The 16,054-nt window shown below is 53.7% G+C and overlaps 1 protein-coding gene across 1 annotated transcript; it reads left to right on the forward strand.

Moving 5' to 3' along the window:
- Positions 1–2,025: 2,025 nt before the first annotated feature.
- UCP3 (uncoupling protein 3) lies at positions 2,026–13,585 on the forward strand (the record flags this gene model as incomplete). Its single annotated transcript, XM_079708341.1, has 7 exons — positions 2,026–2,100; positions 7,237–7,432; positions 7,957–8,158; positions 8,418–8,618; positions 9,751–9,852; positions 10,575–10,755; positions 13,471–13,585. Exons 2-7 carry the CDS (start codon positions 7,307–7,309, stop codon positions 13,583–13,585), a joined length of 927 nt encoding a protein of 308 aa, XP_079564467.1. The 5' UTR covers positions 2,026–2,100; positions 7,237–7,306.
- Positions 13,586–16,054: the final 2,469 nt, after the last annotated feature.

Below are 16,054 nucleotides of genomic sequence, written 5' to 3' on the forward strand. Positions count from 1 at the left end.
TCGAGTTAGGATAAGGACATGCATGACTCCTACCCAGGCTGAGGGCTGCCTCTGATAACACAGAGGCACCCTGAGGGTTTGAAAACCTCCCCCTACACTTACAGAGTGTGTTGTTTACCAGTGTCTTCTCCCCAGAAGTTGGATCTATTTTGCAGTAACAGCTCAGACGAGAAACGTCCTGCCAAGCATGCAGCACCGGGTAAGGGCATGAGGTACATGTTTGTTCCACCACCACCAACAGAACTAGCCAGCGTCTCCCTACTTCCCTTTCAGCACTCCCTCCACAGAGCCCTGAAAATGGGTGCTTCTGATCACCCAGAGGTTGGCTGATCTCAGCCCATGGCAGCCAGCTTTGGAACTTCTAGCACAGACTGGATTCTGGGGACACGGAGCCAAAGCAGACAGACCTGGCCCTGCCCTCGAAGAGCTCCCAGGCCCACATGAGCTAAGCTGCCCTCCCTCTGGGTGTCTCCAGGGCCCACTGCCCCCTTGTTTGGGTTCCGACTATTTACCCCTCCCCACCTCCCGGCTGCAATTCACCCACCACCTCCAGACTGCCATTTTCAGCTGGAGCCAAGAACCTACTTCCAGAACGCTCCCCACCTCAGCAGCCCTAGCAGCCCCTTCCCTTCGTAGGACTAACCCAACTGCCTGTTCTGCTGACATTGGCGCAGGGACTGCTCCAAAGAGGAGGACCTTTGCACTTGAGTGTCTGGACTTGTGACCGTGGCCGTGGCTCTGCGCCCAGGCCTAGAAGTGGCCTCTGCCTGCCCCTCTGCCCCACCCAGTCACCTCCCTTCCCTTCCCACCTCTCTTCTTCTCTCCTCCCCTGCCCCCTGCCCCTCCCTCCTCTTTCCTCAGTCACCTGGATCCCAGGTTCAGATTCGCCCACCCCTTACCCTCCGTGTCTACCAACAGGGCCTCAGCGGCTGCTGCGAGGGACCCTTCCCGCCCCACCCCTCACACCCTCCCCAGAGCCCTTTGGCTTCAGGGGTGTCCATGCTGAAGCCCCCAAGTGTCATATCATAAAAAACAGTGGTCACAGCAGATGGCCAAAGTACATTACAGTTTGCAGCCTGGAAGTCAGGCCCTGCCACGTACTGCGACCTGGGTGAGTCACTGTCCCTCCCTAAGACTCTGTTTTCCCCTCTGTAACCTAAGCATTAAAATGCATGGATCCTCAGCCATAGAAAGGAATGAAGTGCTGACACATGCTCCAACATGGATGAACTCGGAAAACATTGTGCTAAGTCAAAGAGGCCAGTCACAAAAGGTCACATATTGTGTGGTTCTATTTATACAAAATGTTCAGAATCAGCAAATCTGTAGAGACAAAGTAGATTAGTGATTGCCTGGGGTTGTGGGGAGGGGAGAAAGGAAGTGACACTGTTGATGTGTTCGGGAATATTGGGGACGGTAATGAAAGTGTTCTAAAACTGATGGTTGCATAATTGTGAATACACTAAAAACCGTTGAATTGTACCAGTTATATAGGTAAATTGTATGGTATGGGAATTATATCTCAATAAAGCTTTTAAAAAAAAAACTTAGGCTCCTAATTGTACGTACCTCATAGTGTTGTGAAGAGATAGAAATAATGTATGTAAAGTTTCTAGCACGTGGTAGGCACCAAGAAGTGAGTTATCATCACTGTTACTATTAAGAGGAGGCCCGGGAGAGCCCTGCCCAGCCTATCGTGGAAGCCTTGACCTTTGGACTCTCAAAAGTGACAAGTCCAAACCGCCCCCCCCATATATAACCTCATCACCCGAGGGAGCTCTTCTTTCATCAGCTGGAAAGGGCTAGTTTAAAGAACCCCAAGTCAAGGGAGCTGAAGCAGATCTGGAACTCCGACCTTCCCCCTCACCTCCCTGCCCCTCACCAGCCGCCTCTGGTCAAGTGACCAGGCTGTCAACTAGCTTCTCCAGGATAAGGTTTCAGGTCAGCCAGAGTGTATAAAGACAGGTGCCGAGCCAGAGGCTGCAGGGACGACAGCAAATGACAGAGGGGTGATCAGGTCCCTGCTGCCACCTCCTGGGATGGAGCCCTGAGGAGCCTTAAAGAGACCCTATGCTTCCCCCACTTTGGCCGGACTCACAGGTAAGACCCCACTCTCCACCCCACCTTCCTCCTCCAAGTTCTCCCCTCGCAGCAGCCTACGGATAGCAGCCAGGAGCTGTCAGGGGTCGCTAACCATAGCAGGACAGAGCCGGTAGAGGTTGAGTCAAGATGAGGGAACGGCAGCCCTGATGAGGGCACTATGGCGGGGCTGGGACTCCACCCCAGCTCCTGTGTCACTCACCCAGGACTCACTTCCCCCTTGCCCTGCTGGCTGCCTCTGCTGTGATTTTGCAAATCCCCATAGATAAAGAGGTGGCTTTCTCCTTAGTCTGACCCAGAGTCCCCAGGATTCCCCCAGAGCATAAATCCCTTTCCCCATGAGGCCCCCCTCTCCTGAGTAGGGGGGCCACCCCAGCTCTGCTCAGCTTCCTCAGCAGGGATGCAGTAGAGGCTTTGCCAGGAGGGTGGAGTCAGGCAGTGTATCTCAGAAAAGGGGCTTCTGATCCCTGCTTCAGAGCCACCACAGAGAACTTGTTTCTAATGCAGATTCCCAGGCCCCAGCTCAGACCTGAATCTCCGGGGCAGAGGGCCAAGAATCCACTCTGTAAACAAGCAGCTCAGGGATCCTGAGCTCTCCCTGAAGTCTAAGACTCTGGGTGGTGGAACAGGAACAGGTACTAGACAGACCTGGGCTCTAATCCCAGCTCCATCCCATTAGCCTTACAATTAGCTGAAGCCCCCAAAGCCCCAGGGCCCTTGTTTATGAGGACAATCATAGCAACTACCTTGTATGCCTCATAAAGGGGGTGAATTAGTCAATGCCTGTAAAGCCCTCAGCACGGTGCCTGGTGCAGGAAGCACTCAGCCGATGTTAATGGGGCACCACGACTCTGGGCGTGCAGGCTGAAATGCCCCATCCCTCACGTGCCCCAGCAGAGCACAGGAAGGAGGGTCTGCTCTGCGCTTCACCTCTGCCAGTGGGAAAGCTCTGCTGGCTGCTAGGGCTCCCTGGGTACCAATTCAGGAGGCTGGAGTAAAGGGGGAAGGAGGTTAAGGAGCACCGGCCTCAGGGCCCCTGCCTGTGCCCACCACTGTGGCCTCCCCCCTGCCCTTCCCCCACCTGACCAGTGAAAGTCTAGAGCCCTCCCCACCTGAGTCCACGTCCCCCATCCACTCCACCCTCCCGTGGGGGGCTCAGGACAGCCTCTGGAATAGGCTCCAGCTTCACCCTTGGCCGCTGCTCTTGACCAAGTTCAGGCTCCAACACCTCTTGCTGCACCATCCCTTCAACCTCACTTGTCTCTGAGCCTCCAGTCCATCCTTGACACCTGCACCAGCCTGATCCAAACACAGGTCTGATGGTGTCATTTCTCAACTTGAAAACACCAACCAGTCCCCACTCTCGCTAGATTAAGTACAGCTGTGGCATTTGAGGCCCTCCACCAAAGAACACTGTAGGCATCTCAGATCTTGTTGCCCATTTCCCCACCTCAGCAAGTGGGGTCCCTTGGTCAACTGGTCCTCCCTGGACCCCTCTGGCCCAGGGCCGTCCCTGTACCAGGCTGCACAGAGAACCAAGATAAGTAGCCCCAGTCCCTGCTTTGGGACCCCCCCATCTAGGCAGGAAACCATTGCAATTAATGAGTTAATTCTAGGGACTTCTCTGGCGGTCCGGTGGTTAACACTCCACTCTTCCACTGCAGGCGGCACAGGTTTGATCCCTGGTTGAGCAACTAAGATCCCGCATGCCGTGCAGCGTGGCCAAAACAAAAAACAAAACAAAAAAAAAACCCAGAGCTAATTCTAAAGAAGGTGTGGGACAGAGGCAGTTGAGGACAAAGGAGGTTCAGAAGGGAAGCCGTGCCTGATGGTTCAGCCCCTCTGGCCAGAGGACACAGGCTCCCCCTGGGAGACGGACCCAGCCTATGAGGCAAAGCCCACCAAGTGCTCCCTGCAGGGCCTGGCCCATCGCAAACACTCCACGCCAGGGGCCAATGGCAGGGAATGCACTGAGTCACACAGCCCTGGGGGGGATCCCACCTCTGCTCCTCAGTTCCTAACTCTGAAAGTGGAATTAAAATACCTAACTTGCAGGATTCTTCTATTAGAGCCTGGGTGGCCACCAAGGTTTTGAAAAAGGGACACTTGTACAACCAGCAAGAGACACTAGAGAACACACCTCCCAAGGGCCTCCCCACCCTGAGAGTCGGGCCCTCACATTCCTGAAGCCGAGGTTCCCAGCAGCACAGCTCCTGCCAGAGGAGGGGAAAGGCCAGGGCTTGAGGGAAGAGAGGCTGACAGGATGCAGGCACTGGCAGCTGTTCCCACACACAACCAGGCACTTTGATCCCAACCCCAGACAGAGGAGCCAGAGCCTCCCTGCCGAGGACTGAGCCTGCCTGGCAGCTGCTGGGCTTCTGCAGGGCGAAGGGGAAGGAGGACAGTGTCCCCCCCGCACGCCTGCAGTGCTGTCCCCTCAGCCAGGCTCAGCTCCACGCCAGCCTCCCAAGGGGCCAGATCCTCCTTGGACCATCTCAGGGAGGCAACACAGAAAGGCAGGCAGACAGGCTGTGGGAGGAGCACTGCAGAGGGAGCCTGAGGCCTGACTGCGTGCCGTGCGCTGGTCTCAGCCTCTCTCGGCACATTTTCTTCCACTGCCAAACTGGACACCAATGCCCACCCACCCAGCCCTCCTCACCAAGCTCTTGTTCTATGTGCTTAGCACTTAATTCCCCAGAGAGGGGTTTTGCATGTAATTTAAAGGGCTTTGAATGCCCTCAACAAAAAAGCAAGATGGCGGATATCCACACTACCACATCCACTGGGGCCCCTGAGCGGAATGAACGGTGAAGGGGGCCTTATTGCCTCCACAAGAACCTGGTTGGAGTTCTGTGAATTTGAGAAAGTCTCTTTCCATCTTAAAGCCTCTCTTTTCTCACCTGTAAAATGGATTTAAATGCTGTCCTGCCCTCTTTCCAGGGCTGTTTCAAGCCTAGTAGAGCAGAGTGAACCAGGCTCTGACACTGGTGGCTGGTAACACTGAGCAAGCCAACATCTCTGAGCCTCCATTTGCTCATCCAAACGCAGGGAGAGGAAGGGGGAGCCTACCTCTCAGGAAAGTTGCGAGAATTCAGTGAGATTGTGTGTAAAGCTCCACTGCAAGAGCCTCAGGCCCCATAGCCATTCCCTCCTCCTACCCTAAGCGGTGCCCTGGACTCTCGCACGAGCGCACGCCCTTCCCTGCACCTGGAGCCCCCCTCCCACTTCTCCAGCTGCTGAAATTCTGCCCACCTTTCAAGGCCCTCCTCCCACCCCCCACCATGAAACTGTCCTAATTCTACCTCACAAACAAGAAGAGAGGGTTTCTCCCTCCCTTGGGTCCCTTCTTGATGGTTCCTTCCTTCCAACATTGATCCAGCCCATCTTGCACTGCAGTTACGTGTGGGTGTGTCTAATGCCCCCAGAAGACTCCTTGAGAGTTCCCCACGGGCAGGTCACACAGACTGTTTTTACTCATCTCCAGATTTCCTTAAAAGTTTTAAAAATAAAAGTAAAATGTTAAGTGCAACTTCATGCTGGGAGAGATCAAAATAAAAGCACCCCCTTCCCCGGGGCAGGATTCAAAAGCCATCCCTCCACACTATGACCCAGGCTTCCAGACTGGGATCCAGTGGCTGGTGAGCTCCCATCTCAACCCATCCTCCATCTCAGCTCCTTCATTCCCTTTGGATAATTCTACACCTCTCTGTGTTTCTGAATGTAAGCTCCTTGGGGGCAAAGGCCAAACATGATTCATTCCGTATCTTTCCTCCCCTAGTACCTGCCACAGTGGTCAAGAAATAGCTGATCATTAAGATAGTCACTTACACCTTAGCATGAATTAGAAACATCAGCTCCTTAAGAACAGACTTTTCTCGGGAAAGGTGACAGCAAGCATTAGAGTCCAGGGAGCCATGTGGGTTGAAGAGACAGGACAGGGAGAACCAGAGTTGTAGACCACAGTCCTGAAAGAAGCCTCAAGTGGTCACCCCTATCTTTTGGAATCCATTTCACCACTGGTGAATAGGTAATATATCATTCCCATTTACCCAACAGAGGTTAAATAATGTATCTAATGTCCCTCACCCATTAGTAAGCCATGAAGACAGGGCAGGAACTCAGGTTTCCTCACCACAGGACCAGAGGTTTTCTATTACCTTAGAGAAGGGGGCACACAGTCTGCCCACTTAACAGCTAACTCTGCGGGACTGGCCCTGGCTCCAGGGGTGACAATGCTGAAGGGTCCAGGATCCCAGCACACTGGGGGGCGCCGAGTGTGTGAGTTGGGGTGCCCATGGGTATGAACTGCTAAGAGATGGCATCAGCACCAAAGGCCTGTGCCAGCTTCCCAAGGTAACCAAGGCTAAACCAGGACCCGCATGTACACATGCCCGTGGTCCACCAGCAGTAAGATGGGTGCAGACACAAGTGTACCCCTGGGGGCAGGGAGGGGGCATAGTCCCCCTCAGAGCCCTGGGGAGGCCGAGCAGCAGAGGGGCCCAGGGTCAGTCACTGTGCCCCCTACCCCATCCCTCCACAGCAGACCACCAGCCCGGGAGTCCTACAGTGTTGGGAGGAAACATCTCTAGTCACAGGCTAAATGTCTTTGGTGACAGAGAAGCAATCACAGGCTGAGAAGGACTGTGTTTGTTTTAAGTAAAGAAGAGTACATTCAGGCAGGCTTGGAGGAAACAACAACTACAACCCCTCATCCAAGATGGCTAGCAGTTTAACTGAGCCACGAGGCACATTTATTTTGTTGATTTGGGACGGCAGGGCCTAAAGCGATGAGACTTGGCAGGCTCTCTCTCCATATACCTCAGGAAGCAGCCTGAGGCTGGGGAAGGAGAACGGGGTTGGGGGGTTGCCTGTCCCTGCCTGAGCCTTTATACAGTGAAGACCCACCTCCAACCGGGAGGGGAGAGGAGGCAGGGTGAGGATGGCAAGACATAAGGGAGGAAAGTGACCTGTTCGTATAAGTCAAATCCACACAGCTAAGCACAGCCATGCACAGGCTTTTCCCTTATAAACACCCTCCTGACTCTGAGGGGGGCCTGGGGATGGGCCCAGAGGGCATGGGTTCTATCCCCTCCTCTGGCCTGTCTCCTGCAGCCTCCTCCATGCACTGAAGCCCAGGGCTGTGCAGCAGCCTCTCTCCTTGGACCTCCGCTGGGCCCGGGAGGGACCGGGCAGAGCCCCTGGGACCATGGTTGGACTGAAGCCTTCGGAGGTGCCTCCCACAACGGCTGTGAAGTTCCTGGGGGCAGGCACAGCGGCCTGCTTTGCTGACCTCCTCACCTTTCCACTGGACACGGCCAAGGTCCGCCTGCAGGTAGGCGCCCTTTGGCCGAGGGTCATTATTCCCATCAGCGGAGGGGCTGAGTTCTCCACCGGGGCACCTGCAGTGTCTGCCCGCTCGCTCTTCCTCACAGCGGACCCTGAGCAGGCCACTCACCCCACTGCCCACGACCCTGCATCGCCACCTCCCCATCACCATCACCCAAGACTAAAAGATCTTAATTCCTTGGCAGGACGTGCCAGGGCCCTTCATGGCCTTGCCCTACTTTGTAAGCCAAAAAGTGAGAAGTAGAAGTAAGGAATTACTGGGTGAGCTTGGGCAAGTCACTGACAACTTGTACCAAGAAAAACAATCCACCCTGTTTTCCCTAAGGATCCAACACCACACTGTGTACAACAGTTTGTGGGCTGGAAACTGCTACACAAAACTGTCATTTTTACCGGGATGTGACGCTGTGATCATGCTTGTTCTGAGGTCCAGCCCCAAGCAGGCACCCCTGCACACAGCCCCGTCCACCCCCCACCCAGCTCCTCACACCGCTGCGGGGTGTCCCTCAGATCCAGGGGGAGAACCAGGCAGCCCGGAGCGCGCAGTACCGCGGGGTGCTGGGCACCATCCTGACCATGGTGCGCACCGAGGGCCCCCGCAGCCCCTACAAAGGGCTGGTCGCCGGCCTGCAGCGCCAGATGAGCTTCGCCTCCGTCCGCATCGGCCTCTATGACTCCGTCAAGCAGTTCTACACCCCCAAGGGATCGGACCGTGAGTGCTGAGGGGGTGGGCGGAAGCAGAATCTAGGCTGTGGGTCAGAAGACCAGGGCAGTGCAGACTCAGAGGCAGAGCTGGGGCGCGAGAAGTTGGTAACATGCTCACGAGAAGACTCAGCCTCCGTTATGGAGGCTCTGGAACCTCGGCCCGAGAGAGGAAGGCATCGAGCAGGGGAAGCCCCCAGAGATCAGCATCAGGCCCAGAGAGGTGCTGGGTGGCGGAACACTGGCCCACTCACTCTCCTCCTCTCCAGACTGCAGCATCACTATCCGGATTTTGGCGGGCTGCACCACCGGGGCCATGGCAGTAACCTGTGCCCAGCCCACGGATGTGGTGAAGATCCGATTTCAGGCCAGCGTGCACACTGGGCCCGGGAGCAATAGGAAGTACAGCGGGACAATGGATGCCTACAGGACCATCGCCAGGGAGGAAGGGGTTCGGGGCCTGTGGAAAGGTAGGTCTGGACTCCAGGTTCAGGGGGTCTTGGGCAGTGATTTCCCTACCCTAGGGCTGGAGCAGGGAACTGGGCCAGGGGGGAGCTCCCGGCACGTGTATTCCCGCGACTCTAAAGGAACATCCCAACCATTGCAACATCCCAGCTGACCCGTTACCCTGACCCAAATTCAGTTCAGTTTGCCAACTCTTCACCACATGCAGGACTGTGAGGGAGAGAGAAATGAACAGAAGACATCCTCGTGGCTCTCACAGTCACACAGAGGAGAGGGAACATGTCAAGGAGCAGCTATTCCACGGGGCAGGATGTGCTGGGTGCACGCGCAGGGGCAGGGCCGGAGGCAGGAGGGGCCATGTGGGCTGGGGGCTGGGGCGGGGGGAGGTGATGCACCATCTGGGCCTCCAAGGCTGAGCTGGCTCAGCAGAGAGGGAGGGAAGGGCCTCCCCAGCAAAGGCCGACGAGGGTGACTGCAGGGCATGGAGAAGAAACAGAGGCCACTGGGGGAAGCAGCCATGAGGAGGGGGCTTCCTTGGGAACAAGGCTTTAGGGTTCCCTACGTGTCTGAGTGGTGGCCACCTTGACAAATGCTGTTGTCTCTCCCACGTGTGGCCGGGGCTCACGTGAATCTGGCAGAGGAAACAGTGACCCAGTGAAGGTTAAAGGCAGGACACCTGGGTCACAGCCTCACTTGCTGTGTGCCTTCCTGGAGCCCGGCCCTCATCTGTGCAACCAGGGGGATGGTCTTGACGCTCTCCACGGGCCCTGCCAGGGCTACATCCTGTCGCTGTTCCAAGAGCCTAGCCTCCCTCTTACAAAGAAAGGCTTCCTTTTCTGCCTCTAGCCAGGTCTCAGGGAGGCATATTTTAATTCTGATAGATATTGCAGATTATCCTCTGAACTGTGGCCCAAACAAACACAAGAGGGCCTGTTTTTTGTCTCTAAGATGGACATGGATAACCTGAGAGTTTTTAAACATCAGAAAGGAAGGTATGGAATCTGCCCACCTGAGGTGGGCTCCTCTGAGACCCCTGGAATGGGGCACCATGTCCCCCCAACTGGGGCCTGGGGCCTTGCAGCCAGGGGTTCCATTTCTCCTCTTCCCCACTCATCAGCCCCACCCCCTCCCTGATAGGAACTCTGCCCAACATCACGAGGAATGCCATCATCAACTGTGCTGAGATGGTGACCTACGACATCATCAAGGAGAAGCTGCTAGACTACCACCTGCTCACCGGTGAGGCCCTGGGCTCCAGGCAGACGGCCCTCCCATAGCAGAGAGGGAACCTGGGACACCAGAGAGTGGGCACCACCCACAGGCAACTGGGCTTTAGAAGGAATAGAGGGAGGCGCAGCGCCCAGCAAAAAGTGCCCAGCACGTGATGATGATGAGTAGGAAAGAACCCCGGACAGGAGGCCTGAGACCTGGCTTCCAGCCCCATGTCACCTGTCCCCGTGCACCTTTTTTTTTTTTTTTTTTTTTTTTGTGGTACGCGGGCCTCTCACTGTTGTGGCCTCTCCCGTTGTGGAGCACAGGCTCCGGACGCGCAGGCTCAGCAGCCATGGCCCACGGGCCCAGCCGCTCCGCGGCATATGGGATCCTCCCAGACCGGGGCACGAACCCGTATCCCCTGCATCGGCAGGCGGACTCTCAACCACTGCGCCACCAGGGAGGCCCCCCGTGCACCTTTAAGCAAGGGTCACCTTCTCTGACTACAGTTTCCTCCAACTAGGTGGTTGGACTGGATTACCTTCCAACTCTGGGACAGCCCAGTTCTGTTTTACGAGTCCTTACCAAGAGCTCCACCCTGGGCACTGTGAGAGATTTGGAAAACACCATCCTTACACTCAGGGAGTTCACAATTTCATGAGGGACAAACAGTGGACACACATGAAACAGAAAGCAAGGGCACTCCCCATCTCACAGCCCAGTATTTGCTCTTCCCTAACCTGCGACAGACAACTTCCCCTGCCACTTCGTCTCTGCCTTTGGAGCTGGCTTCTGTGCCACAGTGGTGGCCTCCCCAGTGGACGTGGTGAAGACCCGGTATATGAACTCACCCCCAGGCCAGTACCGCAGCCCCTTCGACTGTATGCTGAAGATGGTGACCCAGGAGGGCCCCACAGCCTTCTATAAGGGGTGAGCCTCCCCTCCTGCTGCCAGTCCCCCCTCCTAGAGACGCAGGCCTCCCTCCCCACCTCCCTTCCTTCCCCCCATGTGGACTGTGTTTACCATGGGTCCACCTGGAAACACACTAGTGAACAGCACAGGTGTAAATGCCACAAAGGACAAGTATAAAGACCTACGGAAATGATTTTTAGGAAGAGTGGACCAGGTCTGATTTGGAGAGTCAGGGAGGCTTATCTGAGCAAAAGGTGTCTAGGCATAGGTCAAAGTGCCATCCCCAAACGTCCTGGGCAGGGGAGGAGGAGGGAAAGGTGGTTGGTAATCCTGAGACTTTTCCCCGACCCACCACCGTCACCGTGGATACCACAGTCGGCAGCCCTAGTGCCCGATGTGCTTCATGTTTTCTTGCTGCTCTGCCTTGGCATTTACTGGTCCCTCTGCATGGAATGCCCTTCCTGTGCCATCCACATGCTCTACATCTTAGCTGTCCTTCAAGACTAGTTCAAATGCCACCTCCTCCCTAACACTCTCAGGGGTAAATTTTCCCCCTCTGAGAACTTCAGTGATCCTTCCTCCACACCATTTTTATGGGATTTACCACTTCCTACTTTGTATCAATATTATAGTATTTGTAAGTTTAAATTATCCCCCATGCTAGAGTGCAGGCTCCTTGCAGCCAAGGACTGTGGCTTATACAGTTGACCCTTGAACAATGCGAGGGTCAGGGACACGGACCCCATGCAGTTGAAAATACGTGGACAATTTATAGTCGGCCCTCCCCATACATGAGGCTCCTCCGTCGCCATGGTCCCTCCATATCCCTGGTTCCACATCCACAGATTCAACCAACCACGGATCCAACCAACCGCAGATCAAACAGTACTGTAGTATTTAATATTGAAAAAAGATCTGTGTATAAGTGGACCCTCATGGTTCAAACCTGTGTTGTTCAACGGTCAACTGTATACATCTTCCATATCCCAGAGTCCCCAGCACCAAGGCAGCACTCAATAGTGTAGTCATTAACAATCATCGTGACTGCTAAGTCCCTAAGTATGAGGGCTTTTGCTAAGCACTTCACAAATACTATCTCACCCCCCTGAACTGGGCCGTGTTCTCCACATTTACTGGGGAAGAGACTGAGGCTCAGAAGGGTCACGGAACTTGTCCCAGCTCACAAAGTTTGAACGGCAGAGCCACGGCTCAAACCCTGACCATCAGATACCATGCACATCGTCCATCCCACGCTAAGCTCTTTGCTTGGCCCTCTTACCTCCACCACTGAGGACAGTTTTCTGGCGCCCAGCGTTAGATTGGGCCCAACAAGCAACCATGTTCTCGACCCTGGGATGACGTCACAAAACTGAGTTCCAGCTGACAGTCCTTTTCCTGTAAGTGCCTCCATCATTTCACTCTTCAGCTGTAGCCACTTGTCTCGGTTTGTACTTTCACTTGGCAAACATTCACTGAGCATCTTGCGGGTGCTGGGCCCTGTGCTGTGCTTCCTTTGAAGAGCAGCCAACCAGTAAGGGACATTTATTGAGGATTTACTAATACCGAGCCTTGTGCTATGTGCTGTACCTTAACTCATTTAATCCTCTCGACAACTCCGTGCGGTAGGTGTTGCTGTCCTCATGTTACAGATAAGTAAGCTGAGGCTGAGAAAGATTAAGTTCAAGAAGCTGGTCAGGGGCTTCCCTGCTGGCGCAGTGGTTGAGAGTCCGCCTGCCAATGCAGGGGACACAGGTTTGTGCCCCGGTCCGGGAGGATCCCACATGCCGCGGAGCGGCTGGGCCCGTGAGCCATGGCCGTTGAGCCTGCGCGTCCGGAGCCTGTGCTCCGCAACAGGAGAGGCCGCAACAGTGAGAGGCCCGTGTACCGCAAAAAAAAAAAAAAAAAAGAAGCTGGTCAAGCTAGGATGTGAATCCAGGTCTAACGCCAGAGTTCACATTCGTTGTCCCCGTGCTATACGCCCTGTGAGGGGCCCAGGCTGAGGATTCAGGAGAGGCCTTGGTGGGAGGTTCTGGTCCCCAAGCTGAGTCCCAAGGAGCCAAGAGCGAACAGCGCGGCAAGGAGAGAAGGAGATATTCCAAGCAGAAGGCGCAACATGGGCAAAGGTGTGGGAGGAAGTGTCTGGCAGGAGCTGAGAGGACCAGGAGAGGATTAGCGGAGAGAGAGGCTGAGGAAGAGGCAGGGGCCGGGCCGCTCCCTGAGTCTGCGAAGCACAGCCGAGCGGCGGCTCTCGCCCAGCCGCGCTACCTACCGCAGGCGCTCCGCTCCGGAGAGTAGCTAAATTTGGTGTCACGTTGTTTTTGCCCTGGGGGGCCTCCAGCTGGAGGCCGAGGTCTCCGCAGGGGTGGCCAATCAGGTTGTAAATGAGCCCAGAAACACCCAGCAGCAGAATGGAGTCAGGTGGTTTAACTGAGCTACTTAACCTCGGTTTCTGAAGAGAAAAAACTGGCAACAATCATAGCTACCTGATAGAACTGTGAGAATTAACTGCCTGACACAGTAACACGGCTCAAAATGTGAGTTTTCTTTCCTTTCCCAACTCCAGCTTCTGCCTAAATTCCTTCAGTAGATAAGAAAATGACTGAACAATCTCAGAAAATGCTCGTGACTAACAGAAGGCTAGTCCTTTGGCACCAGCACCGAGTGGGGAGAGCACATAGATCCATGTGGGACTCCAGTCTACCCACCTGACCATGTGGTTGTTTCTCTCATCAGATTTACACCCTCATTTTTGCGTTTGGGAGCCTGGAATGTGGTGATGTTCGTCACCTACGAGCAACTGAAACGGGCCTTGATGAAAGTCCAGATGCTACGGGAATCTCCATTTTGACTAAGACAAGGCCACTTGGTACTTAACTAGGACAAAACCAGTTAAGGATGGAAAAAAGCAGCGGGTCCACACACACAAGGACATAGACCCACACATGTTTACAGACTGTTTACTTGCTGCTGATTCAAGAAATAGAAGAGGAGGAAGGACTGTGGTCTTCAGTGCTTTGTCTTAAGAACACCTTTGTTTTGCACTGACAAAATGGAAAATAAATTACATTAATTTGTGAAACCCATCAGGTTGGATGCCTAACATTTAGGCAAGGAAAAACAAAACAGAGCCATTTGGATAAAATGGAAGTTTGCAAACTTACGTCCCCTGAAAAATCTGATTAGACGATGAATTATAAACAGGAAAGGGACAGGAGTGGCATGCAATTCACTTGGAAATCAGCTAAGGAGTCTACAGGGGCACCGCCAAAGCAACACAAAGCTTTTGACTGCAGCCTTCGGTTAGCCACGGATCATCAGCTATATTTGTAGCGTGCCTGCTGTGTAAAACCCACTGGGATTCCAGGAAACGTGAGAAGAAAAGGAGAAAACCTAGAACCTGTGTCAAAGGAGCACTGCTGAACCAGTGTGAGGCTTAGACCCATAAATGTTTGCTGATGACACTGGAGAATCAGGAGGGCAGCCTCAGTCTCTTTCCTGTAAAATGGGAGTAATAATCCCTTTCCTCCTACCTCACTTGGGGTGTTTATGAGGATCAAGTGAGAAGGTGGGCAAGAAAGCACATTATAAAAGCAAAAGCTCTGTACAAATGTAAATATAAGTACCATGCCTTGGGAAAGATTTTATCGGTCAGTGAGGAAGTGCCAGGGAAGACGTTTTTGAAAGACACAGTTGTCTAGAGGTGAGACCCCTGGGTTTGGGGGCCAGGGGTGACAGAGAATGATGTGCAGCTGCGGGAGCCCCCCACTCCGTGCTGGACTGTGAGGCACTTTGAAGGGTGTGGAGTTTGGGGACAAAGATAAATACTGGGCTGAGAGCCTAAAGTACCAGGAATCAGAATTTTTGGAAAATTACTATGACTCAAGAAAGGAATTCACACCTTGAGTGTGGGGATGAGAATAGCCATTTTTCTGCTTTTCTTTCTTGGATGGAATCATCCTTTCTCACTTCAGGCTTCCTGTGTGTCAGCGCTGGGCCACACCTAGCCCACACACATACACTGCCTTCTGCCCTGCTGCAGGCTGGCTGCTCTGTCGTTTAGGGGTTCAGTGCCTCCATATGTAAAAGGCAGGCTTGAACCAGATAACCTCCTTCTGAACTTAACTGGCCTTATTTCACATTGATAATTGGGACCCAGATGCCAGACTTTCTGCTTCTTAGCAGCCTGTGTGGCTCTGATGACAGAACTGGGTTCAAACCACAGACACACACACACACAACTATTAGCAACCTAACCGTGGGGAATCCTTGTACCTCAGAGTCCTACAGAGAAGTGGGAATGACAATCCTTACTGTGCAGGAGGTGCTCAGTGATGTCATCCTTCCTTCCCTACTCTGACTCCTCTGCACCATGGGGAAAAACCAACATCCACTTTCCGAAATCAGCACTTTCCGAAATCTAAATCATAATTTTTGAGCATCTACATATACGAAGTGGAAAGTCCAAGCAAAAGCAAAAAAATAAAAATTATTTTGATTTAATATCTGGTTCAGCTTTCAAATAAAAGCTATATTTAAAACTTTCTTTTGACTTGACGGCATGTGCAAATCATTTTTATACACTTGGTCTTGATTTGTAAGTTCCTAGAGGCCAAGGACTATGCCTTCCATGAGTTTCTATGTAGCAATATTAACCCATCATCTATCCAGAGCATACTACTCGGATGATGCTGCTGAAAGAGAGGGGATAAATGCTTCTGAGAGATATTTTGATTGAGATCAGAAGCCTAGTGACCTCCAACTTCAGGCTTTTGGGAGAGGGAAAACAAGATTGGTGGGAGGTCTTCTGAGGTTTTTCTGGGCAAAATACTAGATCTCTTTCCCCACTTCTTCAAGGCAGAGGTTGAACCAAATGACCTAAGACTAAAGTTCTATGATTCTAAGAACTAAGAGCTTCCTCCAAGCCACAGGCATTCCCTTCCTAGTCCTGCCTCCCAATTTCTGCCACCAGGAAGCCAGGGATGCAAACTCCTAAGGTCAGATCACCAGCTGAGCCAATACCCATTCCCCCACTGCACCCTCACAGACACCTACCTCCATCAAGTCATTCAAAATGTTACCGAACCGGGCTTCCCTGGTGGCGCAGTGGTTGAGAGTCCGCCTGCCGATGCAGGGGACACGGTTCGTGCCCCAGTCCTGGAAGATCCCACATGCCACGGAGCAGCTGGGCCCGTGAGCCATGGGCGCTGAGCCTGCGCATCCAGAGCCTGTACTCTGCAACGGGAGAGGCCACAACAGTGAGAGGCCCGCGTACTGCAAAAAAAAAAAAAAAAAAAAAAATGTTACCGAACCAAACTTG

Source organism: Hyperoodon ampullatus (assembly GCF_949752795.1).
Source record: "Hyperoodon ampullatus genome assembly, chromosome: 7".
Lineage (NCBI taxonomy): Eukaryota > Metazoa > Chordata > Mammalia > Artiodactyla > Ziphiidae > Hyperoodon > Hyperoodon ampullatus.